Here is a 27,069-nt window from a genome sequence, read left to right on the forward strand (position 1 = left end):
GGGATCCAGACAAAACCAAAAGGGGTTGGAAAAGCCAAACCCCTATCTTCTGTCACCCTAGACTCTATTTTTTATGTTCCTGGTTCTCCTTTTAATCTAGCATCTGTTAGTCGTTTGACGAAATCCCTACATTGTAGCATAACTTTTTTCGATGATTTTTTTCTCATACAGGACTGCAGTACAGGACAGATGATTGGAACAGAACATGAATCACAAGGCCTTTACTATCTTACCTCTTCATATTCCCTGACAGCATGCTCCGTTACAGATTCCCCAGATCTAATTCACAAACGTATGGACATCCGAGTCTATCCAAACTGCAAAAGATGGTGCCTAGTTTGTTTTGTTTATCTACATTAGATTGTGAGTCGTGTCAACTTGGGAAACACACTCGTGCTTAATTTTCTCGTAGTATTGAGGGTCATTAAGAGTATATTTTTCATTTGTTCATTCTGATATTTGGGGTCCTAGTAGAGTCAGTTCCACCTTAGGATTTCATTATTTTGTTTGTTTCATTGATGATTATTCAAGATGTACTTTATTTTTTCATTAGTTCATTATGATATTTGGGGTCCTAGTAGAGTCAGTTCCACCTTAGGATTTCGTTGTTTTGTTTGTTTCATTGATGATTATTCAAGATGTACTTTGGTTTTTTTAAAGAAAGATCGTTCTGAGTTATTTTCTATTTTCAAAAGTTTCTTTGCTGAAATACAAAATCAGTTTGGTGTTTCTATTCGTACTTCCCGTAGTGATAATGCCTTAGAATACTTATCATCCCAATTTCAACAATTTATGTCTCACCACGGAATCATTCACCAAACATCTTGTCCATACACTCCTCAACAAAATAGTGTTGCAGAAAGAAAGAATAGGCATCTCATAAAGACTGCTCGCACTTTCCTCATTGAATCCCATGATCCGCTGCACTTTTAGGGCGATGCAGTCCTTTCAGCTTGTTATTTAATTAACAGGATGCCCTCTTCGTCTATTCAGAATGAAGTTCCACATTTCATACTGTTTCCTCAGTCACATCTCTATCCTATTCCCCCTCGTGTCTTTGGGAGCACATGATTTGTTCATAATTTAGCCCCAGGGAAAGATAAATTAGCTCCTCGTGCCCTCAAATGTGTCTTTCTTGGTTACTCTAGAGTTCAAAAAGGGTATCGTTGTTATTCACATGATCTTCATCGATACGTTATGTCCGCTGATGTTACAGTTTTTGAGTCTCAGCCTTACGATACATCTTCTGATCATACTGACGTCTCTATGGTCTTTACCCATACCTCAGGTTTTACCTGTGCCAACCTTTGAGGGATCTACAATTACGTCTACATCTCCAGTTGCAGTGCCACCACTACTAACTTATCATCGCCGTCCACGTCCAACCCTAGTCCCAGATGATTCATGTCATTCGCCAGACCCTGCTCTTACTGCGGAGTTGCCTCTACCTAACCCACCGCTTGCACTTCAAAAAGGTATACGATCTACTCGAAATACTAACCCGCATTATACCTTCTTAAGTTATCATCGTCTATCATCACCCCATTATGCCTTTGTGTCGTCTTTGTCCTCTGTTTCCATTCCTAAGACTACAGGTGAAACACTTTCTCATTCTGGATGGAGGCAGGCTATGGTTGATGAGATGTCTGCTTTACATAATAGTGGTACTTGGGAGCTTGTCTCCCTTCCTGCAGGTAAATCTACTGTTGGTTGTCGTTGGGTTTATGCAGTCAAAATCGGTCTAGATGGTCAGGTTGATCGACTTAAGGCTCGCCTTGTCGCCAAAGGGTATACTAAGATATTTGGGCTAGATTATAGTGACACTTTCTCTCCTGTGGCTAAAATAGCATATCTTCGTCTTTTTCTATCTATGGTTGTCGTTCATCATTGGCCTCTTTATCAGTTGGACATAAAGAATGCTTTTCTGCATGGTGATCTTGATGAAGAAGTCTTTATGGAGCAACAACCTGGTTTTGTTGCTCAGGGGGAGTCTAGTAGCCTTGTATGTCAATTGTGTGGTCACTCTATGGTCTGAAACAGTCTCCTCGAGCTTGGTTTGGGAAGTTCAGCACAGTAATTCAGGAGTTTGGCATGACTCGTAGTGGAGCTGATCACTCTGTGTTTTATCGACATTCTGCACCAGGTCGATGTACTATTTGGTTGTTTATGTTGATAATAATGTTATCAACGATAATGATCAAGATGGTATCACCGATTCAAAGCAACATCTTTTTAAGCACTTACAAACTAAAGACCTTGGCAGATTGAAGTATTTTCTAGGTATTGAGGTTGCTCAGTCTAGATCAGGCATTGTTATCTCTTAACGCAAGTATGCCTTAGACATTCTTGAGGAGACAAGAATGATGGGATATAGACCTATTGACACTCCGATGGATCCGAATGTTAAATTTCTTCCCGGACAGAGGGAGCAACTTAGTAATCCTGAAAGGTATAGACGACTTGTTGAAAAATTGAATTATCTCACAGTGACTAGGCCTGACATCTCTTTTCCCGTGAGTGTTGTAAGTCAGTTTATGACTTCCCCTTGTGATAGTCATTGGGAAGCAGTTGTTCGTATTCTTCGATATATAAAGTCAGCCCCCGGCAAACGACTACTCTTTGAGGATCAAGGTTATGAGCATATCACTGGATATACAAACGCTGATTGGGTAGGATCAACCTCTGAAAGACGTTCGACAGCCGGATATTGTGTTTAAGTTGGAGGTCATTTATGTCGTGGAAGAGTATGAAACAAAATGTGGTTGCTCAATCTAGTGCAGAATCAGAACATCAAGCAATGGCGACAGCAACTTGTGAGTTTGGCTCAAACAGTTACTGGGAGAACTAAAATTTGGCAAAATTGATCAGATGGAACTTGTGTGTGATAATCAAGCGGCTCTTCATATTGCATCAAATCCAGTGTTTCATGAAAAGACTAAGCACATTGAGATTGACTGTCACTTTGTCAGAGAAAAGATACTCTCAGGAGATATAGTTACAAAATTTTGAAGTCAAATGATCAGCTTGCAGATATGTTCACCAAGTCTCTCACATGCCCTCGTATTAATTACATTTGTAACAAGCTAGGTGCATATGATTTGTATGCACCAGCTTGAGAAGGAGTGTTAGAATAGGAATAAGTATTTCTTATTTAGAATAGGAATTCTAGTTGGAAAAGGTTTCCAATGTAGTGTCTAGAAATAGGGTCTTCATGTAACAATTTAGATGCGCAATTCAATAATATTTTCTCCAATATTTCTCACGGTTTCTAGAGCACAACTATTGATACACTTCCTTGATTGTATAAACTCCTTTCTGGTGTCAGTTGCCTGAAGATTAATGTGTCACTGTTGTGGTCTAGCAAGAAGGTCTACCAGATCATTCACTTTCCAATCATGCATATTCCTTCTAAATCTCAGATCCCAATTGATCCCTTCTCTATTAGCAGCAATAACATGATTGGGATCTTGAGCAATTCTAAACAGATATGGGAAATCCGCCTGAAGAGTGTTCTTCCAAACCATTTGTCTGTCCAAAATTTTAGGAGTAAACCATTGCCCAATTCAAAGTAAGCGTTCCAATCAAATGTATCCCACAACATCCTAATACTCTTCCACAGTCCCAATCTGTAAGTAAGTTTAGTAACATTTGTGCACCATTGATTTCAGCCTTCCATGCTTAGCTATGATAACCTAGAACTTATGATGTGTCATTCATTATGCATGCTCTGGGTGTTATGGAAAGTGAAGAATAACACATTGATGGTGAAGAAAAACCAGTGCACCAGCTATAGTACTTTCTCCCAATCAGTTTTTGTTCTCATGGTAAGCAAGTGGATGTAAGTGATATGGACCAGATACAAGACCTTATCAATTCCCTATATATCCACAAAGAGGACTTCTGTAACTTTTACGCATTCTCATGGGGGGCAGATCAAAACTTTTGAGTTTACGAGTTCTGGGTTCTTGATAAAATGTATACATATTAAATGCATTTCTTAAAACAAACACAGGGTATTGGCCAAACCTATTCGGTTCTGCCAAACCCATAGTTAGAACTCTAGATCCGCCCCTAATTCTCATGACAATTTTCTTGGTGTTGGCAATTAATGAAGTACAGTATTCTACTAATTTGGTGTGTTGTTAATATTTTGATCAAAAAGAATATTAACTTAGTATGTTCTCTACTAAGCTAGGGTAAGGTTTGCGTAGACTTCTTTGCTTTGCACCGAATTGAACCACATGCTACCCTCCCCACTATACTGGGATTCTGTTGTTGTTTGTCTGTCAAAACCCTCTTCTTTTTTTATAACTGTGGTGTATGGGTTAGCTTGCACACACCTCGACTAATTCCCAAGATACTTGCTTCCTCCCACAAACAATAGATACCAAAGAAATCAAGGTTTTTGTCTCCACTAGGATTAGAACAAGAGACTACATGATTCTCGACTTGCTTCATTGACCACTTGGGTGTCTATCAAACACCCTTTTTAAGGAACCCACAAAGTTATTTCCCGAGCATGATTGTGTAGCAATTTAACAAATAGAAAAAAACATGCAAGTTCATGTCTGTTAGCAAATAGAAATTTACATAAAATCAACCTACAAGCATTAGAACATTAAATGTGGCCTGGCCTTCAGAAATATGGGTATCTATCTCTGACTGCATGTCTGGGTCTGCAAATACCAAAACATTCATCAAAAGGAGTTGAAAGAGCACACAAGAAGCAAGAAGAGAAACATGTTATTACTCAAAGTGGACAACAGAATCACATGATGGCAGTGAAAGCTAATTACCACATGTTATATTGTTTTGATCATTGGCAAAAAGCCTGACAAGTTCCCCCTGACAATAACAAAAATTAATACAAGATCTACAAGATAATATGCATTAAAAATTATTATACGAACACTTAAAACTAAGAACATATAGAAAACAACTAAGATCAATTAGAAGATCATCATTCTGTAATGACCGTCCCGTCGTTACGAAAGTACAAAAAGAAATTGGGTGAAAAAAAAGGTAGTCGGTCCGGACTGATATAGCGAGATTGGGGTCTGATTGGGGCCACTATAGCGGGGTAAATTGTTGTAAATCTAGGGAAAACCCCCCAAATCGCCAATTATCCCCCAAAAACCGTTTTGGAGAAGAAAAAGGCAACCTAGGGAAAATTTCAACAGTTTTTCATCAAAATAATCATAAAGGTCAGCAATCTAATCCTCTACTTTTGTAGTTTGATTTCTAGATCTTAGAAAATATAATTATGGCCTTATGAATGATTTGAATTCATTCTAAGGTGGGGAAAATCTGGGTTTGTGAGGATTCTAGGGTGAAAATCAAGAGTGGTTACAAAGGGGTTTTGAGGAGGAGGAAGTCTGGGAGAGCATCACGTCTTTTGCAGTTGACAAGGCTCCAGGCCCATCAAAATTTTCAGGCCACTGTGGGCAGATTCCGGCAGCTTCCAATATTTTCAGACTACTGTAGCACTTCCGGCAGTTTCCGGCGTACATACCACAGTCTATGTAGAATAGACGAGGGAGAGAACGTTTTGGACACACTCAATCCAGGTGTAGTCATTGTCATAAACCTGGACACACTTGTGACATGTTATATTTTGCATGGTCCACCACCCTGTTATGATCCTGTTGTTTTAAAGGAATATAGAGAGTTCCTTCGGTATCGTGCAAATAAACAAACGTCTCCACAAGTAGCTTCGGTTGCACAACCTCATGTTTCTGTTGCAGGTAATTCTTTTACTTGTGTGTCACAGTCTAGCACTCTTGGATCATGGGTAATAGACTCAGGGGCTTCTGATCATATCTTTGGTAATAAATCACTTGTCTGATATTGTTTATTCACAATCTCTTCCAGCTATTACTTTAGTCAATAGGATCCAAACAAAACCAAAAGGGGTTGGAAAAGCCAAACCCGTATCTTCTGTCACCCTAAGACTCTGTTCTTTATGTCCCTGGTTCTCCTTTTAATCTAGCATCGGTTAGTCGTTTGACGAAATCCCTACATTGTAGCATAACTTTTTTTGATGATTTTTTTCTCATTCAGGATAGCAATACAGGATAGACGATTGGAACAGGGCATGAATCACAAGGCCTTTACTATCTTACCTCTTTCTAATTCCCTAAAGCATGCTCCGGTACAGATTCCCCAGATCTAATTCACAAACGTTTGGGACATCCAATTCTATCCAAACTGCAAAAGATGGTGTCTAGTTTGTCTAGTTTATCCACATTAGATTGTGAGTCGTGTCAACTTGGGAAACACACTCGTGCTACATTTTCACATAGTACTGAGGGTCGTTTAGAGTATTTTTTCATTAGTTCATTCTGATATTTGGGGTCCTTGTAGAGTAAGTTCCACCTTAGGATTTCGTTATTTTGTTAGTTTTATTGATGATTATTCGAGATGCACTTGGGTTTTCTTAATGAAAGATCGTCTGGAGTTATTTTCTATATCCAAAGGTTTCTTTGCTGAAATACAAAATCAGTTTGGTGTTTCTATGCGTACTTCCCGTAGTGATAATGCCTTAGAATACTTATCATCCCATTTTCAGGATTTATTTCTCACCACGGAATTATTCACCAAACATCTTGTCCATACACTCAACAAAATGGTGCGGCAGAAATAACGAAGAGGCATCTCATAGAGATTGCTCGCATACTCCTTATTGAATCCCATGTTCGGCTGCATTTTTGGGGCGATGCAGCCCTTTCATCTTGTTTTTAATTAACAAAATGCCCTTTTCTTCTATTCAAAACCAGGTTCCATATTCCATCCTATCCCCCCTCGTGTCGTTGGGAGCACATGCTTTGTTCATAATTTAGCCCCAGGGAAAGATAAATTAGCTCCTCGTTCCCTCAAATGTGTCTTTCTTGGTTACTCTAGAGTTCAAAAAGGGTATCGTTGTTATTCACAATGTTACATTTTTTGAGTCTCATCCTTATTATACATCTTCTGATCATCCTGATGTATCTATGGTCTTACCCATACCTCAAGTTTTACCTGTGCCAACCTTTGAAGAATCTATTGTTACTTCTACATCTCCGGTTGTAGTGCCACCACTACTAACTTATCATCGCCGTCCACGTCCAGCCCTAGTCCCAGATAATTCATGTCATGCGCCAAACCCAGCTCCTACTGCGGACTTGCCTCCTCCTAGCCAACCACTTGCACTTCAAAAAGGTATACGATCCACTCAAAATAGTAACCCACATTATACCTTCTTAAGTTATCATCATCTATCATCACCCCATTATGCCTTTGTGTCGTCTTTGTCCTTTATTTCCATCCCTAAAACTACAGGTGAGGCACTTTCTCATTCTGGATGGAGACAGGCTATGGTTGATGAGATGTCTGCTTTGCATAAAAGTGGTACTTAGGAGCTTGTCTCCCTTCCTGCAGGTAAATCTACGGTTGGTAGTCGTTGGGTTTACGCGGTCAAAATTGGCCCAGACGGTCAGGTTGATCGACTTAAGGCTCGCCTTGTTGCCAAAGTGTATACTCAGATATTTGGGCTAGATTATACTGACACTTCCGCTCCCGTGGCTAAAATAGCATATGTCCACCTTTTTCTATCTATGGTTGTCGTTCGTCATGGCCACTTCATCAGTTGGACATTAAGAATGTTTTTTTGCATGGTGATCTTGAGGAAGAAGTCTATATGGAGCAACCACCTGGTTTTGTTGCTTAGGGGGAGTCTAGTAGCCTTGTATGTCGATTGCGTAGGTCACTCTATAGTCTGAAATCTCCTCGAGCTTGGTTTGGGAAGTTCAGCACAGTACTTCAGCAGTTTGGCATGACTCGTAGTGGAGCTGATCACTCGGTGTTTTATCGGCATTATGCACAAAGTCGATGTATTTATTTGGTTGTTTACGTTGATGATATTGTTATCACCGGTAATGATCAAGATGGTATCACTGATTTGAAGCAACATCTCTTTAAGCATTTCCAAACTAAAGATCTTGGCAGATTGAAGTATTTTCTAGGTATTGAGGTTGCTCAATCTAATTCAGGTATAGTTATTTCACAACGCAAGTATGCCTTAGACATTCTTGAGGAGACAAGAATGATGGGATGTAGACTTATTGACACTCCTATGGATCCCAATGCTAAACTCCTTCCAGGACAAGGGGAGCCATTTAGTAATAATGAAAGGTATAGACGGCTAGCTGGAAAGTTGAATTATCTCACAGTGACTAGACCTGACATCTCTTTTCCTTTGAGTGTTGTAAGTCAGCTTATGACTTCCCCTTGTCAAAGTTATTGGGAAGCAGTGGTTCATATTCTGCGATATATAAAGTCAGCTCCTGGGAAAGGACTACTCTTTGAGGATCAAGGCCATGAGCATATCATTGGATATACAGACGCTGATTGGGCAGGATCACCCTCTGATAGACTTTCGACATCCGGATATTGTGTTTTAGTAGGAGGCAATTTGGTGTCGTGGAAGAGTAAGAAACAGAATGTGGTTGCTCAATCTAGTGCGGAATCAGAATATCGAGCAATGGCGACAGCAACTTGTGAGCTAGTTTGGATCAAACAGTTACTGGGAGAACTAAAATTTGGCAAAATTGATCAGATGGAACTCGTACGTGATAATCAAGTGGCTCTTCATATCGCATCAAATCCAGTGTTTCATGAAAGGACTAAGCAAGATTGACCGTCACTTTGTCAGAGAAAAAATACTCTCAGGAGATATTGTTGCAAACTTCGTGAAGTCAAATGATCAGCTTGCAGATACCTTCACCAAGTCCCTCATAGGTCCTCGTATTAATTACATTTGTAACAAGCTAGGTACATATGATTTGTATGCACCAGCTTGAGAGGGAGTCTTAGAATAGAATAAGTATTTCCTACTTGAAATAGGAATAGGAATAGGAATACGAATAAGAATAAGAATAAGATTCCTAGTCGGAAAAGGACTCTAATGTAGTGTCTATAAATAGGATCTCAATGTAAAATTTAGATACACAATTCAATAATATGTTTTCCCCATATATTTCTCACAGAACTCATAGATGAGCATACGGACGGTCTAAAAAGGCAATTCAGGACGCAAGTCCAGATACCCTAGAAGGCAATCGACGGCTAGCTTAAAGACAATCTACTAGCCGCAAGTCAATCAACAGTCGTGGATTGGGTCGCAGCTCATGTCAGCAGAACAGATCGTTATTTTTAGGATTCCAACTTTGTGGGTAACTATAAATACACATTTTAGGCTTCTTTTTAAAATAGTTGACAATTTAGTTTCGTTTAGCTTTAGTTTTTGTCGCACGTTTTTGGACAAGTTCCAAGGTTTTTCTCTTTATTGTTTCTTGAACGAAGAACATCATTATTTTAAATTTTTTGACAAAGGTAACAAAGAACATCGTTATTCTTTCAAGCTTTTAATATTCGAAGTAAGTTTATAAATTCTTTTTTACTTGTACTCTTGTTGTTTTACTTTCAGTATGAGTAGCCAAACTATCTATTGAGGTTGTGTGTTCTATGATATTACGGTTTTAAGATTTCCAACTTTTTCTCGTTCTTAATTAATTGGTTGGTGGTTGCAAACATTAACATACACCATAATATCTTAGTTTTGCTTAGGAAAGTCGATAAGGATTTGTTGCTCCTGGGAGAAATTGAGAGATGGTGCAGGGAATAAGTGTATATGGGTAAAAAAACCAACTCCTATGCAATAGCTCGCAAACCATACAGGAAGATAACCCGCAAAAGGCAAGTCTAGTGCGACGAGCTCGACCTAAAAGGCAAACCACACAGGAGAGGAAACCCGCACAAGGAAAGTCTGGTGGGACGAGCTCGACCCACTGTCGCAGGCAAAGGGGTTTCGAACTTGAGACCTCCAACATGGAAGTCCCAAGCCCAAACCACTGGGCCACCCCAAAGGGTGGAACTAAGAGGATATCTAGAACCTGAATATCTAAAATTGCATGAAAGTCGATAAGAAAAGTTTCTCATTGTGGGGACACAACCTTAGCATCTTCATATCATAAGTTTACAATCTTATTACTTACTGCAATTTTAACTTAGTTATACAAAATCTCGTAAACTTTACGGAATAGAAATCGACTCTTAATTTTGTATTCGTCCGAATAGTAATAAGTTTTCTCCCTATACCTTAGAGGATTCAACCCTGGGTTACTATATTTGCATACAACCGTGTTACATCACCTGAAGGTGTATCTTCAGCGTATCAAAAAACATCCCACATTAATATAGCACAATGGTATGCTCTTTATTGTTACAAGTATACTAGCATACCATAGATCAGATTTTCTTGTAAACTAGATACAGTAAACTTGAAAATCATTTAGTGGTCCACAATCCTATGAAAGCGTGCTAGAATAGAATGTAAGATGCAGCCCATGATTTTGGGTGAATAGCTTAGTGGAAGTATTTAATTTCAAATTCAAAGCCACTTGTAATCTGTGGACCAAGCAGTTTCAACAGTCAAATATTTTCTAGAGAGAGATATAGTATAGCAAAGAGGTTGCATGATTTCTCCACTTTAAGTTGGCAGCATACAATTTGCTTTTAGAGTAAATAAAGTTGAAAAGATTTAAGGACAGAAGAGCAAGATCAACTACCTGATGTCCCTGATCATCCATTGGTATGCATTCGACAGCTATAAGCTTATCAATATCATCAGCAGTAACTACATATTCAGGATTTGTGGCACCTGAAGATAATGAAAGATGATAGTCGAGTAGGTGTTGAAGCTAAACAAGGATGGAGTTTAAGGCGATCTCTTTAATGATGTACAATAAGACACGTAAAATAAATAATAAAAATGAGGCATGAGAACCTCTGCATAAAGGTTTAGACTTACCCTCAATATACTGCCTTGTACCATCAGGATAATGACGGACCCACTGACATTTGGAAATGTAAGATCGGAACAATATACTTTAGATATAAGTGGGCAAAGTTCCTTTTAGGAATTAAATTGCATACTGAATAGCATTTAGACTCGCTACCTGGAACATGCAAAGAGAAGTTCCACGTACAGGAAACCCACAACCCAAAAGTTTACATCCTGGTTTAGCTTCTCCGATTATTTGAAATACTTCTATTCCAGGACTTTCCCCTGTGATAGGATTTAGCATTAGGATCCCTACAAGTTTATGTACCAACTTTAAAGACAGATAATTATATTACCTTCCGAACTAAAAGAACCACCAATCTCACTTCCCACTGTAGGAGGATTATGACGGTTTTCATTGTTGCTCTCTTCAAATCTCTCATTCACCCCATTTATAGCAAACAAGTTATCTTTAGCGGGACCTGAAACATCCCTGCAGTGTCAAACTGTCAGAGCAAGAAAAAATTGTGAACTGCGGTAATAGAAAATACTCCAATCACAAACTCATCAACCCTCACTTAGCCATTGGTCAACTAAAGTTCATCCCAGCCTGTCACTTCAACTATGGTCTTAAAGAGGGGTGTTGTATGGGTACTATTTAATACGTAGGGCTGAAGGAACTGGTACATGGATACCTCTAAATCCACATGCCGGTTTCTTTGGTCCAACCAGTTATTGAGAAATGCAGCAGAGAGTTATCACTTGCAAGAACGGGGTGTATATGAAAGTTCAATTAGCAATGTAAGAGAAGACCCTTCTTTTCCTTCTTATAATGTTAACGAGTGCAAGCCCTAATAGGGTGTCTATATGGAGATTGCTAGGAAGGGATAGCATTCTTTTGAGAATTATCTGCTTCCTAAAAGATGATAGCAGAAAAATAGAATTTAGGAAACATCAATGTTAGATGTACAGGCCATCAGGGTTTACAAAGAATGCTCATGATATAAAAATGGACCAAATAACTTAATTCTTTTTTGACAAAATGACCAAATGACTTAATTCTTTCCATTGCTTTATTTCCTCTATCTAAAACTGGGGTGCATACTATAGTTTTGCAACATGGAGCAGTTGGCTTTTCATGTGATTACCAGTACCAGACTACCAGTTATCCATTTAAAATGAGTTACAATTTCAAGAAAAAAGAACTGGAACTGGAAAGTGATCACTCTAATAAACCACATATTTTTTTTATCCTTTTAGTTTTTTATTTATTTCCTTCCAGGTTGTTCTTGTGGGATGATATGAGGATGAGAAGGACAACCAACAAAAATGGCTGTTCAATTTGCTCATTTGCAGAGAAAACTTTTAGCACGTCATGCACCAATGGACGGAAAAAAGGCTGCTGAACCCTACTTTTGTTGCTAAGAGAGGTGTTAATTGGATATGCATAAATCAATAAGTTATTTTTAAGGTGGTTTTTGGTAGGATAGAAGTTTTGGATATTGAGTTTAATGCCTGTTATCAGCATGGGTCCAAGGAGATATATATGATTCATAGTTTAATCCACTTTATAGAAGAACCCCTGTTATGGTCTTAAGGATGTTATCCTTGAATGACAGATCTTTGATACTGTACATCTATTTTGCATTAGGAGGACCATGATTACAAATGTAAAAACAGATCCCTTGTCCTTGTAAATGAATGTAGACCGTGATTGCCTAAGAAAGAGGATGTATGTGGTTTCATTCTTAGTCAAGTCCTTGTTCGTCTATTAGCTTTCGGGTCTTATATTTGTTGGCGCAGTGTAGAACAGTTTGGTACCGCAGAAGGCTCATAAACTTGAGTTCATCAATTCAAATCCTCTCCAACAACATGTTCTATTTCGATTAGCATATGAATCTTATAGTACAGACTAAGACGAAAACTGAAGTCTCTCAGAAGGAGACAAATTTAGACTTCTCCAAGTAAATGAAGACCCATCCTTCCAGATTCAAAGATGTCATTGTTCCACTCACATTGATCAGTTTTTTATCCCAGTGAAATATCCAAAATATTATACTCTCTCCGTCCCATTTCTTTGAAGGTATTAGAGTGGGCACGGTGAAAAGAGTTTTTATGCTACCAATGTGGCTTTAATCCCTAATAAGGCTGGTGCAGTAGAGTTAGGGACTTCAAGCCCGTCAGTCTCATAGCTTATGTTGCTCGGACTCTTCAGATATGCCCCCTGGTGCGTGTCGGATCTTCCAAATGTAGTGCATTTTTGGAGGATCTGACACAGGTGAAGCAACATTTTTGGAGTGTTCTAGCAACATATAAGGCATAGGCGGTGCGTACAAAGATTATTTCCAAGATGCTGATAGAGAGACTTAAGGTAATACACAAGCTGCTAGTCTATTTCCAAGATGCTGATAGAGAGACTTAAGGTAATACACAAGCTGCTAGTCACCCAACAAACAGCCCCATACATCCATATTGGTTGACAGGCTTCAATGGGAAATTAAAAATATGCTTATCATGGAAGACGAGTACAAGAATTAGTCCAAGAATTATGGCAAAAATTCAGCAAAGTGCCACATGTATTTCATGGTTTAAGTCCAAGAATAGGAAGATTGGCGCCACATCGGGCCCAAGTTGAGGGGCCCACATGGAAGGACCCAAGAGGAGCCCAAAAAGGGATGCATAACATGTGTGGAAAAAGTCCAACAAGAGTTAAATCATACGCCCAAAAATGGGCTGAAAACATACCAACAATTGGCAAGTAATTTTGGTAGCAAATTTGCCACATCTCTCTTATTCTTATTACCGAGTTTTTGACATTAATTTCTATTTGTTTTCCTAGTTTGAAGTTCCCTAGTTTAAATGTTTCCAATTTGATTTTAATATTTATTATTTTCATAGAAGTAGGTTTAGAAACTCATGCTATTTGGGAAAGATTTCATCTATATATAGGGGTAGATTTTGATATTTTTAATTACAACATATTTTAATATTATTAGACAGGTTTCTCTTCTTTACACTTTGTGTGTCTTCGTGTGCGGTGACTTTGAATTTATCTTGCAACATTATCAGAAACATTCTTTAGGAGGTAAGATTAACTTTTAACTTGATATATTTGGTTTCTAGTAAAGTAAATTAAAGAAGGTAATTAGTGTCTCTAATTTCTTTGAAATAGGGATCTAGATCACCTTTTGATCTAAGTTCTTGAATTCACTCTATTAGTATTACCATTATCAATTAGATGCTTAGCACTTAATCTTGAATGTTGGGGGTTTAACTCTCAAATTTCACATATCTTCAGATTCCTTCTTTAATCTTTTATTTTCACTTCCACATTATTTTTTTGTTTCTTTCAAGTAACCTGATTCATATAGAGTGATATCAGTGTGACTCTCTCAAAGTTTTGTTCTTGCTAATCTTCCGAGGTTCTTGACCAAAAAAATAATTATTGTAGTAGCTTAAGAGGTAAGCTCTATAACAAAAACAAAATACTCTATAACAAAAACAAAATACAAAAAAGGAGAAAAAATCATTTTCTCGATTAAGGTATTTTCAAGGAACTCTGGATTTGCGTTGGTTTTTTGTTTCATACATCAAATAGGAAAACCAAGAAGATGGAGAAATTTGGAAATTTTTCTTGTTACACAAATTTGTCTCTTTTCTCAACTCATTAAACTCAAATCATCAGAGTGTCAGAAAGTTCTTTTTTATTTCTACATCTTACTACTAAAGGGTTGTTACTAATAGGATCTATATATAAATTCTAAAAAATCCAGCCAAAGATAGTAATTTAAGTGGAAAAAGACGAGAGAATGAGATCAATAGAGAAAAAAAGAATCCAAGTTGAGAGATCTTTGTTTTCTGTGATTTTTTTTAAGATGTCTCAGATAGGTACTGGTGATGAACAGAGGACTCATAGGGAGGTTGAATCAAGAGACCAAAGTGATACCAACTTAGCTAAAGTGATCAGTGTGATGACCACATATTGGAGGATATGAATGTCACCTTAGCTGATATAAGGAGGTAATATATTTTTCATACAAGGCGTGGGGTGGGATAAAGGGTAAAATTTTCTCTACGATAACTGATAATGAAAGTGATGCAAATGTGGTGACTGGTGAGATCATACGTGATAGAGGAGTTAGAATTAACATGCATCAAAAACATCACTTATAATCATAGTGGTTGAATGGATTGGTGAGCTTAACGTGACTAAGCAATGCATGGTTTCTTTCACTGTTGGGAGGTATTCCGATAATATTCTGTGACGTAATTCCGATGCAAGATTGTCATATCATGCGGGCTTCTATGGTAGTTTAATAGGAATGCAATTGATGATAGGAGAAAGAATAGACTTTCTGTTGAGTCAAATAGAAGAAATTATATACTTACAGCTTTAACTACATCCCAAGTTTATGAAGATCAAAAATGTGTGAAGGAAACAATGAAAATTTTGAAAGAGAAGAATGAGGGGAGTAAGGGGTGCATGTTGACATCCCAAGAGAGGAAAAAGGAGAGGTTGTATACTGTGGAGGGAATGGGATGTAAAGTGAGAATGTGAGATAGAGGAAAAGAAAGGACATGACCAGGAGAGTAAAACGGAGAGGGATGATCGTGAAGTACAGAGACAAAAGAGAGTTTGAGTGAGATTATTTTTTATTCTAACACTACAATTTCTACTTCTTCTAGTTGTTCTCACTCTCTTGTAGGTACTCATGGGAAAATTTACATTGAAAAACCCATCATTGGATGAACTTAATCCTAAGGTAGTCGAAACAAAATGTTCCATGTACATGTTGACGAGAAGGATAAAGGTAAAGAGAATTATTTTGGGCTTGTCCAAGATAGGACTCATGACAGGAAGTTCAAAAAGACAGTTGTGGATCTAACACCAATGAGCAAGGAAAAATGAGGTGATGTTGTTTCTTTGCTACATAAGATCAAGTACAGTATGTATAATTGGTTTATTCACATTCTTGGTAGTTCTACAACACCTGAAGTTTTTCTGTAGGTAATGAACTACAATTCTTATGTTGGTAACTTCATTAATTTTGAGGATGAAGAAATTTTGCCATAGTAAGTCATTACATCCTAGCAGTGCGAATGCAAGCATTCTGTGATTTTAGTCCATACACAGCCAAAAAAAAGAATTTCCACAGATATAGGGACATGGAAAGCAACATGAAACAACCATGAAAAGTTCGTCAATTTTGCAGCCTGACCTATCAGTATTAGATGAGATTTCCAAATGACTCCCTATATTTGCTTGCTGATGCATCTCACGATTGAACAGCAAGCTTTCAGCTGGCAAATGTTTACTGGCTTGCACATCTCCTGATCCAGTTGCAGCTGCTTCATTATGTTGTCCATCAATGTACTGTTTAAAGGCTGGATATTCATTCATACCCTGAGAGAAGAAAAGAAGACAATTCTTTTACCAAGAGGAAAGAAAAAAATGACTGCTTATTGTTGGAATAAGAAGCAAATCCATCTAAAAGATGAAACAGATTGTAAACAATACCATAGAACCACTTGGAAGTTGATTGTTTATGGAACTAGAATGAGGTGACTCCATATCAAAAGATCCACCTCTAGCATGATTAGTCACCATGGAATTTAATTGTGCAATTTTTGCCTGTTAACCAACATTGACTCATTGTCATTGTAGTTAAAAATAGAATCTCCAGCATGTATGTTTTAAACTTCATAGCAGAAAAACAAAGTTAATAACCAAAGCAAGTTTTTCAGGTAAGTAGCAGTAAGGCATGCTTTTTTTTTTATGACTGTGGTGCCCGGCCAGCCTTCGCACCTTGACTAATTTCACGGATACCTACCACCTCCCACCATCAGCAGGTACCAGGTAATTTTGTACACCAAGGCTAGGACCGATGGGAAGAATCACTTAGTGTTTTTTGTCTCTACTGGGAATTGAACCTGAGACCTTATGGTTCTCAACCACTTCATTGACCCATACCCTTGGGTGCAGTACTAAGGCATCCTACCAAAAAATTTAAACCGAATAAAGCTCCCCCATCTACAAGAGCAGCTTTTAAAAGTGCTAGACCCAAAAGTTTATGGTATTTATCAGAAGGTGGTCTTAGATTTCAAAAGTTCAGTGTGGCTTCCCGTGTGCGGTCCCCATTAAGAAAGGATCTCGGCAAATATGAAGGTTTTTGTTGAAGAACTAGTTACACTTCTAATAATCTCATATGGAGACATGTATCTCTCTTATAGGGAAAGGATAACACACCAATACAGCGAACCATCTGTCATAGATAGCTAACAGGAAGTAACACAAAGATCAGTCATTTTACCGGGAAGGAATACATCAATATACCAAACTATCTGCCATAGATAGCAAATGGAAGGTAAACACAAAAATCACTCACTTTATCAGGAAATGACATCATGGCAATGCAACAAACCGTCTCTGTCATACACTGCTGCTTAGTGCATTCTGCTTTGGCAAAAGAAGGATGTTGTGGATCACCTTTTAGTTAGAAATTTTTAAGACTGACTGAGTATTATTAGTTGGTATAATGGTGTTCTCTGCATGGGAACCTACATTAGCCTATATCAATATATGCACAGGTTTTGCAGACGAACAGATTATATGCTAGGACATTCTTCTCACTGCTTCAGTTGAATGGTGAGCTCTGCATGCCTCCTATGGAAACTCCTCATTAGTTATTAGTTATCGCTTATTATTTATTCATTCATTATTTATTTATGTTGAGGATTAGCCAGTGAGCTAGTGTCATGTGCAATTCGATAGTTCTTCATACTTAGAGGCCTCATAGACATGTTTTAGCACCGGTTTTGTAGAGAGAAAGATGAAGTTGGAAAACCATATCTAGAGGTTGTTAGAATAAGAATAGGTATACTACACAATCCTACTTAGAATAGGAAAAGGAATAGGAAATAGTATCCTACTTTTTAAAGGATCGTATTCCAGTGTCTATAAATAGGGTCTTTGTATAATAATGTAGACACAACAATTCAATAATATTTTTCTCATATATTTCTCACATTGTATCAAGGCCTCAACGGACTTGGTAAGAGAATCAAAGATTTTCCCCGGTCGGTAGGTGGCTATTACCCATATATTGTTGCCTGTTTAGCCAACGATTATGTTAGCAAAAGTTCACCTTGTATCTTTCAAGTGACTTTCTCATATCTAATTTGTGTAGCACTGTGCCATCATTCTGATGATTACTTTCTTATATCTAACTTGCGTAGCACTGTGACATCTTTCTGGTGACATCTTTTTCATATTTAATTTGTATAGCACCGTGCCATCTTTCCGGTCGCTACTTCTTCATATTTAATTTGTGTAGTACTATGTCATCTTTCTGGTGACTACTTTTTTTCATATCTAATTTATGTAGCACCGTGCATCCCGGTGACTATTTTCTCATATCTAATTTGAATAGCACTGTGACATCTTTCCGGTGAGTTATTTTTCATGTCTGACTTGCGTAGCACCGTTCTTTTTGGTGACAACTTTCTTATTTGTGTAGGGTCGTGCAATTATTCTGACCCACCAATATAGTTTTTTATTTATCAATAGGGTCGTCTCATCATTCCGACCCATGATTTTATTTCATAGATTGTGACCACCTTTAGCCTTCTAATCTAATACTCTGATGTATGAGCATTTTCCAGCCAGTTTTTCAGTGATTTTCCTATTTAATTTCGGCTTATCTATTGATTCCAAAGGCGATCCATATACTTCATACCAGATTTTGAGCACTTTCAGGAGACCGTTGCATCGTGAAGAACTCTATATGGGGCAACCACCTAATTTTGTTGCTCAGGCCAGTTACTTTTTTTTTTCGAGAAAAGGATAACTTAATATTCACACCAAACAATTCATCATCCAAAAAAATGATGAACTGGAAACTTACATAACCCAGGAGGGTATTTTTACAAGTTTTCTATAAAATCAACTAAATTTTCTATCTCCTCTACCAGTTTCTATTCATACCAAAAATACAAAAGGCTTATATGATTTATTCTAATATTCTGTAAGTTTCTGTTGCGACCATCAAAACACCTTCTTTCTTTCCGTAAGGTCTACCATATACTTGATCGGATAGTTCTCCATCGATGCTCTTTTCTTCCTCTGTTCCCAATACCTTCCCAACTGCTTAGAAGTTCCATTGTTGTCTTAGGCATCACTCAATCAACTCCTAGCAGACACAAAAACATGTTCCATAAACTCATAGCTCATTGGCAAGCTTCAATACTGTAAAAAGCTTGCTCAGTTTATGCATTCTCCTAACCAAGATCACTGGAAGGTGGTTAAACGCTTGCTCAGGTAGCTCAATAAAACTTCCTCCTTGTAGTATTCAAGTGCCTAAGGAGCAAAGTCCAAGGTTGGTTGCTTATATTGACACTGACTGCGCAGGAGACCCTATTGATCACACCTCCACTACTGGTTAAGTGGTTTATCTTGGGAGCCCTTCTTGGTCCTCCAAGAAGTAGCGCTCAGTTTCACATTCTTCTACAGAGGCTGAATATCGTGTTGTAGCAGCTACTGCTACAGAAATTAATTGGCTAGTCAATCTCTGTCAAGAACTTCAGTTTCCTCTCACTAAAATTCCCAAAATCATGTGTGACAATGTTAGTGCAACATACATTTGCCAGAACCCCGACATCCACAGCAAAATGAAACATATTGCGATTGATTCCACTTCATTCGGGAACAAGTTCAAAACAACACTCTTGAAGTGAAACATTTACACTCTGCTAAGCAGGTTGCGGACATACTCACCAAGCCACTTCCGCGTGCTTCATTTGAACAAGTTTTCAACAAGTTGGGTGTTGTCAATGTCACCACCAACTTGCAGGGGCATAACAGCGAAACAGACCTACTGTAACTACTTTTTGTTATTTGTTCCTAGATCTTAGGGATCTTTTACTTCTTTTCTAATCGTAGGACTTTGTTCATACAGAGAACAATTGAGACTTATTCGGATTGTAGTTAGGTATCATCCTTTATATACCCTATCATGTATCACAGAATAAACGACGATCATTCAATTAGCTATTCCCTTTTTGTCGAGCTCCCAGTAACAAGATTTCACTGTAAACACTCCCTTGTTGTGTAGTTTCCATCTAAGTTTGTCAGGCTTCGTGGATAAAGTAGGGTTTGAGTAGGGCACTTCCAGCAGATTGGCCACTTCTCCAATTTCCCAATCATTTAGTGCTCTTGTAAATACTAGGTCCCATCCTTGTTGGCTCCAAACATTGGATACTCTAGCATTCCATGTCAATTAGAAAAATCACTTATGGTCTGAAATTTCCAGCTTGGTTTGGAAAGTTCAACACTGTAATTTTATCACTCTTTGTTTGTCGGCATTATGCATCAAATTCAGTATTTCATCAGAAGACTAAGCAAATTGAGATTGACTGTCAATTTTGTGAAGTCGAGTTATCAGATATCTCACCAAGCCCCTCATCGGTACTTGTATTAATTACATTTGTAACACGTTAGGTACATACAATTTGTATGCACTAGCTTGAGGGGGAGTGTAAGAATAGGAATAGATATATACAATCCTTCATAGAATAGGAACACGAATAGGAATAGTACATAGTATCCTACTAGTTAAAGGATTATACTGTAGTGTCTATAAATAGGGTATTAGTGTAATAATGTAGACACAACAATTCAATAAATTTTAGGGTATTTGTGTAATAATGTAGACACAACAATTCGATAAATTTTTTGAAACTTATAACAATTCAATAATATCATCCTATATTTCTCACAGAGGCAATTTTAAGGACACGTAATATTATGTGGCAGCCAAATGGTTAAGCAAAAGATTTTGCGGCTGCGCGGTATAGTTTCCGAGGAGAAATTTCAATTGCAATAACTTGCCGCAAAAAAATCCGAAGAGTTATTTCTGCAAACTTTTTCTAGTTTTGTATTGGATTATAAATCGGTTCTTTCTTGTATTTTTTAGGTATCTTTGAATTAGAAAATTCTGGAAAGAGAATTCTGGTTACTTGGGATGTAAGCTACAGCGATTATGAAGGACTCCACCAAGCTTGTTTGTCATTCAACTTCAACTACTATCAAATATTCTTACCCAATATGAGTTCTATCATAATTTTCTTTTTTTATGCTTTATTATGAGTAGCTCGACTCATATCTAGGAGTGATTCAAATCTATGTTGTTTGATTAATGGGTGTTCAATTATTAGATTTATATTGATTAAGTCTATTATTTTCTAACTGAATCCATGCTTATACAAATTGTGTGGAAGTATAAACTTGATCACTCCCTACCACTTGATCTAACTCGAGGAAGTAGGTTTAAGTTAGGGTTTAATTCATTCAACGGATTGATCTAGTTACCCTGGGAATTGATGTGTCGTCTCAATATAGATTGCTAGGAATAGTCAATCTCATCTCATATTTTCACAAGATTCATTCATAAATGCTTTCTCGGTAACTAAGAATAGCAACTAGGGACCCCATTAATGTAGGGATGTATTAGTGGATCATTACACTTGGACCATATAATTTTATTTTATTTTTGTGACAAGGAATACCCGAAGCCGCTACTATTTGGGTGCGCAAAGGGTAAAAACCCCGCTCCTATGCAATAGGTCGCAAAGCAGACAGAAGAGGTAATACGAACTAGGCAAGCCCGGTGCGACGAGCTCAACCTAGAAGGCAAACTCCTCACTTTCACTGGCAAGTCGTTTAGAACTTGAGACTTCCAAATGGAAGTCCTAAGCCCAAACCACTGGGCCATCCCTAAGGGTAGTTGGACCATAATAATTACCAAAATAAGTAGGCTAATTAGGCAAAAGCCCATTAATTAGGCACGTAAAGGGGATGAAGAATCTAGGTTTTCCATAATTGAAGTAAATTACTCAAGTACTTCATTTAATATCCTCTAGTTTAATCATTAGTTTCCTTTTTCTTTTTTTTCTTTTTGAAACATTAAGGGGTCGTTTGTTGTGATGGATAAGAATAAATAGTCTTGGGATAAAAAAATAGTCATGGGATAAAATTTTATTGTCTTGTTTGGTTGACATGTTTGGGATAACTTATCCCACTATTTATATCATAGTGATGGGATAAGTTATTCCATATGCATGGCGAGATAACTAATCCCGAGATAATTAATCTAAGGATAACTTGTTCCCAACCAACCGACTCCTAAGGGTATGTTGGTCACCTCCAAAAAGTTTCACAAAGAGGTAGGGGCTCTAAATTTACAAAGCACCTATAAAATCTATAAGATCAACTACTTCTTGTATATAGTTCTCTTTACACCAAAAATATAGAGAAACTATACAATTTCATTTCAAATCATGAATGGAGTTAATTTTATCTACAAAGCATCTCTTTTTCACTTGATCTCACTTGAGGTAATTAAATCCTTCTTAAAACAAGATATTTGGCATTATATAAGACTCTAGTATATAGACTTAGACTTATCTACCTCGTACTCAATGTGGCTTATGACTTGGACATTCTCTAGGTATTGTGACAACCGTTTTGTTCTTTTATAGAGCTTGGTTGGGCATTATCACAATTGGTTGTCATTGTGGGAGCAATTGGTGACTTAGACATAGTCTATTACTTTTGTTGCATATTTTGGACCAATGTTTATTTTGTGCTCATGTGTTTTAAGTACAATGATTGCAAATTTAAATCCTTTTGGTATTTTTGCATACGAAAATGTGATCCCGGTGAACTATGCAAATGTATTAGTCCCACCAAATTTGTACAGTGTCCAAGCGAAACGCTATCTCAAATGATCCTACACAGTTAAGGTTATTTCCATTTTCCCTTATGGAAAACATGGTTGAATGATCTACCTCCTAGGTCCATTTGAACTTGGGATGAGCTGCTTGAGAAGTCCTAATTGACACACTTGCTCTAATATCAGGTGAGAAATGAGAAAAGAAAATAGAGAATTGAAAGAAAACGCAAATGATTGTTTCTCTCAAGCTACTGATTTAAATAGTTAATGCGCAAGTGCTAAAATAGAAAAGAAGATTATCATTCTATATTTCTTCCACAAAAAAGTTAGTACACAAAAGCTTAAGCTTTGGTGACATTTTCCCTAATTTGCATGCGAAAATTTTAGGCCCATTAAATTAATTCACTTGCTACATGCTCAATAGATGCTCTTTTATATTTGCAAAAGTCAAGCCACAGTCGCACCCAAGGGTGTCGCCTAGTGGTCAATAAAGTGGTTGAGGGTCATGAGGTCTCAGGTTCAAATCCCAGCAAAGGAAAAAAACACTAGGTGATTCTACTCATATGTTCGAGCCTAAGTGGACAGAGTTACCTGATACATGTTGGTGGGAGATGGATGATACCCCGTGGAACTAGTTGAGGTATGCAAAACCTAGCCCTGACACCACGATCATCGAAAAAAAGCCATCGTGACAAAACTACCAAACGACGCATTAATGTCTCGCTAGAGGTGCATTTATTGCAATTAAGAAGTGTAATAAATGCACACACTTTGAAATCAAATTCACACACATCTAAAGATTTTTGAAGTGTATTTTTTTATCATCTTAACACAGTCAACCTTCTTTCCACAAAAAAAAGGTAGGTACAACAGTACTGAGTACACATGTTAAAATGCAGCATTTCAAATAAGATTGACATCTCTAAACAAGGAGAAACATGGCCCAACGTGTAAAATTTATACAAAGCTCAACCTAGCCTTTTAAGCAGTTGTAGCTTGTAGGTGATTGAGCTCCCATCCTCTTATGAGCCTCTTCAACCAAACTGCACTGATCAAACCTTACAAAGTTTGAACCTGGCTTGCTTATTCCTGAGTGAGTGAAGATGGAAAAGACGCTTAGTGCCATAAGGAAGTCGGAAGTTCACATTTGTCTTTGGAATCGAAACAACATCCTGGTAAATCCTATCTGTCCTTAACTTTCCCATCAATCATAACTTGCCATTGCATCAAGATAAGGATGACCTCTTGGTATGTAAAAACATATTTCAACCTGTTCCTGATGATAATAATCAATGTAATCATTCCCTTCAATTATGTGGACCAAAAGAAGGCTTGGGAGCAAAAGCACCTCCAAGCTTATCAAGCATCAATACTTCGGCCCATTGACTCTTCAAATGTTTCTTCAACCTTCTTGCCATTAAGGCTATGGACTATTAAAAAATGTCAACAGTTGCGTGTCATTCTCCAAAATTAGTGTATATTTGGAAACCGACACGGATTGGACAATCAAAAGTGAAGAGTCCACGCAACTTTGCATTTTTTTTTGGGAGAATCTGACATGGGTGCAGCATCGAAAGTAAAGACATTTAGGTATACAAAGCATTTTAACTCATCATATAAAACATTTAGGTTTGTGTTTACTATGAAGGAAAATATTTTTCAATAATCCAATGATTGGTTGGTCAAAATGTTATAAAAGTTTCATTCCTTTTGAAAATGATAATTGGTATATGGGTTGTACGGCAACCATATTCACAAGTGAACTCAAGAAGATAACCTAATCTACATCTAATTTGACTCTAAACATCAAAATAGAATCAGTATCAAAACGGTAATAGACAATTCCACTTGATCTTTTGCACACAATTCTCTGTAACCTCAAAGCATCTGAAATTTCCTTCCTGATTGTTCACCAGATACTACAAAGGACAATTCTCCATCTACTATTATACTTTGCAGAGATTCTGCTTCCACCAAACACTGTAAAGCTTCTGTGATCTTACTAGGTATAATTCGGAATATGCCTTTATGATTAATGAAAATTCTCCAAAGTTGTTCCATTACATAGCAGTGTAGAAATGGATGGCTAACTGTCTCTAGTTTAACTCCACATAAAAAGCATCTAGAACACATTGAGATCCCTCTTCTCATTAATTTGTTCTGGGTAAGGACAACTTCTTTTGTCAAAAGCCATTATCTCCTTCATTTCTCATTATGCACATGGTATCAGAGCCGAAGAGACTCCCCTCCTCTAAATTGTTCAATTCTTCCCTTCTTTGAGCTCCTTTTATTTGTGTCCAAAGAAAACCGAAGTCCAAATTAGGGAAATATTATACAGGCAAACCTACGGTTCAATTCTTTTCCAACTCCCCCTCCACTTCAGTCTACTCCAGACAACTTTGACCAAATCTCTCGCTTGTTAATTAAGTTATTTCTAGTCATGCAAGCCAATTAATTTGTATTTCCTTTCTAGTGTATTTTCATAGATATATTAACTCAGGAACTGAGTACATAAAATAGTTCCTCAAACCTGAATTCGTGATGCTGGTCGTTCTTTGCATTTAAAGAATTCTGAATTTTGGAAAGCCTGCTTAAGTAAACATAGCACAATTTGCAAAACAAAAACAATATTTGCTTTTTTTCATTTATATTAATCTGATAAGCTACTGAATAAAACATCCCACAATTTGGCCCAAAAAAAACAGTATAAAGCATGATTGAAAAGGTTGCTCCGTATATAAAAAATTGTAACTAATAAGGTTGTAAATGACAAAACCTTACATGTGAAGTTCTGATCTTCATCTCCAGTTGATCGTGCAAGTGCTGCAATACATTAAGGAGAAAAAAGTTGAATCAGAAGTGATACTCCAGGAAGGAAGACTACGTTGCAATATTCGTTGATGCTATAAGATTAGATTCGAAGTGGAAGGAAGAGGAGAAATTTAGTTAATTCAGACTAACAATGATGGTCCTTTGTATGTTGACTCTAAAGGAAGACACAAAGGATTCATAAAATTTCCTCAATGTCTAACTATGATGATCCTCTGAATATTGAAAATAGCATAATGACTACAAGGATAAAGGTTCCCTCAATTGGTTGTGACTAAGAAAAGTTGATTGATTCATCCATTTGTAGATTTTGAAACAACCAGACCTCCATAGTATAATAAGCTCATTTAACTGAAAAAGTTCTAATAACATCAAACTCTTAACCAGGCAGATTCTAAGTAGAACAGAATTCAAAAAATTACAAATGATGTAAGTCTAATTTTCCTCAAAGCACGGAAAAGGTAACTGAACATACAACATTCAGCCAGACCTTCAGATTAGTCGGGCATAAAAAGACCTCAAGCAATGACCCCCATCAACATATAGCAGTGCTACTAGCATGTCAAGCATGATTTACAGCAAAAGAATAGATAATGATGTTTTACAGAATGCTTTTGGGATTAGACATGTTTAAACGTTTATTGCATCTTTGCATACACGACTTAAAATTAATTTTCAGGATTTGAAAAATGTTGACATTTTTGTGGGTAGCACTCTTGCCAAAGCAATGTTTTTCCGACCAAAGCAATGTGTCCAATACAAGTGTTGGCAAGTGCCATATGCTTTACAGTTTTACTGAAGAACTGAACAAAGAAGAAGAAGAAACTCATAAGATACTAAAGATCCAAACAATCTGCATGTAAATATTTAGATCAGTAAATATATGAAAAAACATACTGGACCTTTTAACTCCTCAGAGATTATTATATACCTCAAGGACTGTAAACAACATGATCTAGAGAGAGTCAGTACTTCTTATTAAAGCACTACCCTAATCCTTTGTAATCAATACCTTCACATTGTTGGTCAGATTAGAGGCACTGGCCACACGAGGAAAGACACCATATTCAGCCAATAATCCAAGCATGGATGACATAAAAATATATTTGTCATCCTCCGTATCCTGAAAAAAGAATAAATTTCCAATAAACGAGATCCTAGAGAAGATACAGATAGATGATACAACTACTGTTTCTCAATCACAAGCTAGCTGGGGGTGAGCAGTATATACAGTTCTCCCAAGAAATATATTTCTCAGAGAGGCAACCAATATTGTGCAGTTACATCAAGAACCACAAGTAGAGAAATAATTTTTAAATATTGAAGCTTATATTCCCAATAAAAAAGGGACAAGAATTCACAGTCAACGTAGGCTGAATGCGACTCTACCAATACCTATCTCCTCTGATTTCTTACCTTTAACTCATTCACCAATCTTAAGTTTTCTTCAAGATCACCTTTCCTCCGAGTCAGTTCATTTGAGGCGGATATTATTGCTTCGTTCTGCTTCTCATCTAGTGCCTATGAGTGCAAAATAATAACTCTAAAATAATGTATAGAACAAAAATATTAAACAAGTAAATTCAGTCACAAGAAAGACAAACCATGCGTAGTTCAGAAAATTTCTTCTCAAGTCCATATTTCTCATTCAAGAGCTGTGATTCCTGATCCAACGGTGACAACAAAATTTTC

The 27,069-nt window shown here is 37.3% G+C and overlaps 1 protein-coding gene across 7 annotated transcripts in view; it reads right to left on the reverse strand.

The window, feature by feature from the left end:
* The window catches only part of LOC107002582, a 45,523-nt gene that overhangs the window by 17,363 nt on the left and 1,091 nt on the right, over window positions 1–27,069 (reverse strand). For 5 of the 7 annotated variants that reach the window (XM_027912354.1, XM_027912355.1, XM_027912352.1 and 2 more), the window contains 12 exons: window positions 26,982–27,041; window positions 26,794–26,898; window positions 26,390–26,500; window positions 25,330–25,371; window positions 16,338–16,451; window positions 16,039–16,223; window positions 11,176–11,312; window positions 10,995–11,104; window positions 10,847–10,889; window positions 10,605–10,696; window positions 4,797–4,845; window positions 4,606–4,676 (listed from right to left, as the gene is read on the reverse strand). In XM_027912354.1, coding sequence (XP_027768155.1) covers window positions 4,606–4,676; window positions 4,797–4,845; window positions 10,605–10,696; window positions 10,847–10,889; window positions 10,995–11,104; window positions 11,176–11,312; window positions 16,039–16,223; window positions 16,338–16,451; window positions 25,330–25,371; window positions 26,390–26,500; window positions 26,794–26,898; window positions 26,982–27,041 — 1,119 coding nt within the window. The remainder of the gene's footprint in view (window positions 1–4,605; window positions 4,677–4,796; window positions 4,846–10,604; window positions 10,697–10,846; window positions 10,890–10,994; window positions 11,105–11,175; window positions 11,313–16,038; window positions 16,224–16,337; window positions 16,452–25,329; window positions 25,372–26,389; window positions 26,501–26,793; window positions 26,899–26,981; window positions 27,042–27,069) is intronic. The other 2 variants (XM_027912357.1, XM_027912358.1) reach the window with 2 other exon arrangements.

Source organism: Solanum pennellii, chromosome 10, assembly GCF_001406875.1.
Source record: "Solanum pennellii chromosome 10, SPENNV200".
NCBI lineage: Eukaryota > Viridiplantae > Streptophyta > Magnoliopsida > Solanales > Solanaceae > Solanum > Solanum pennellii.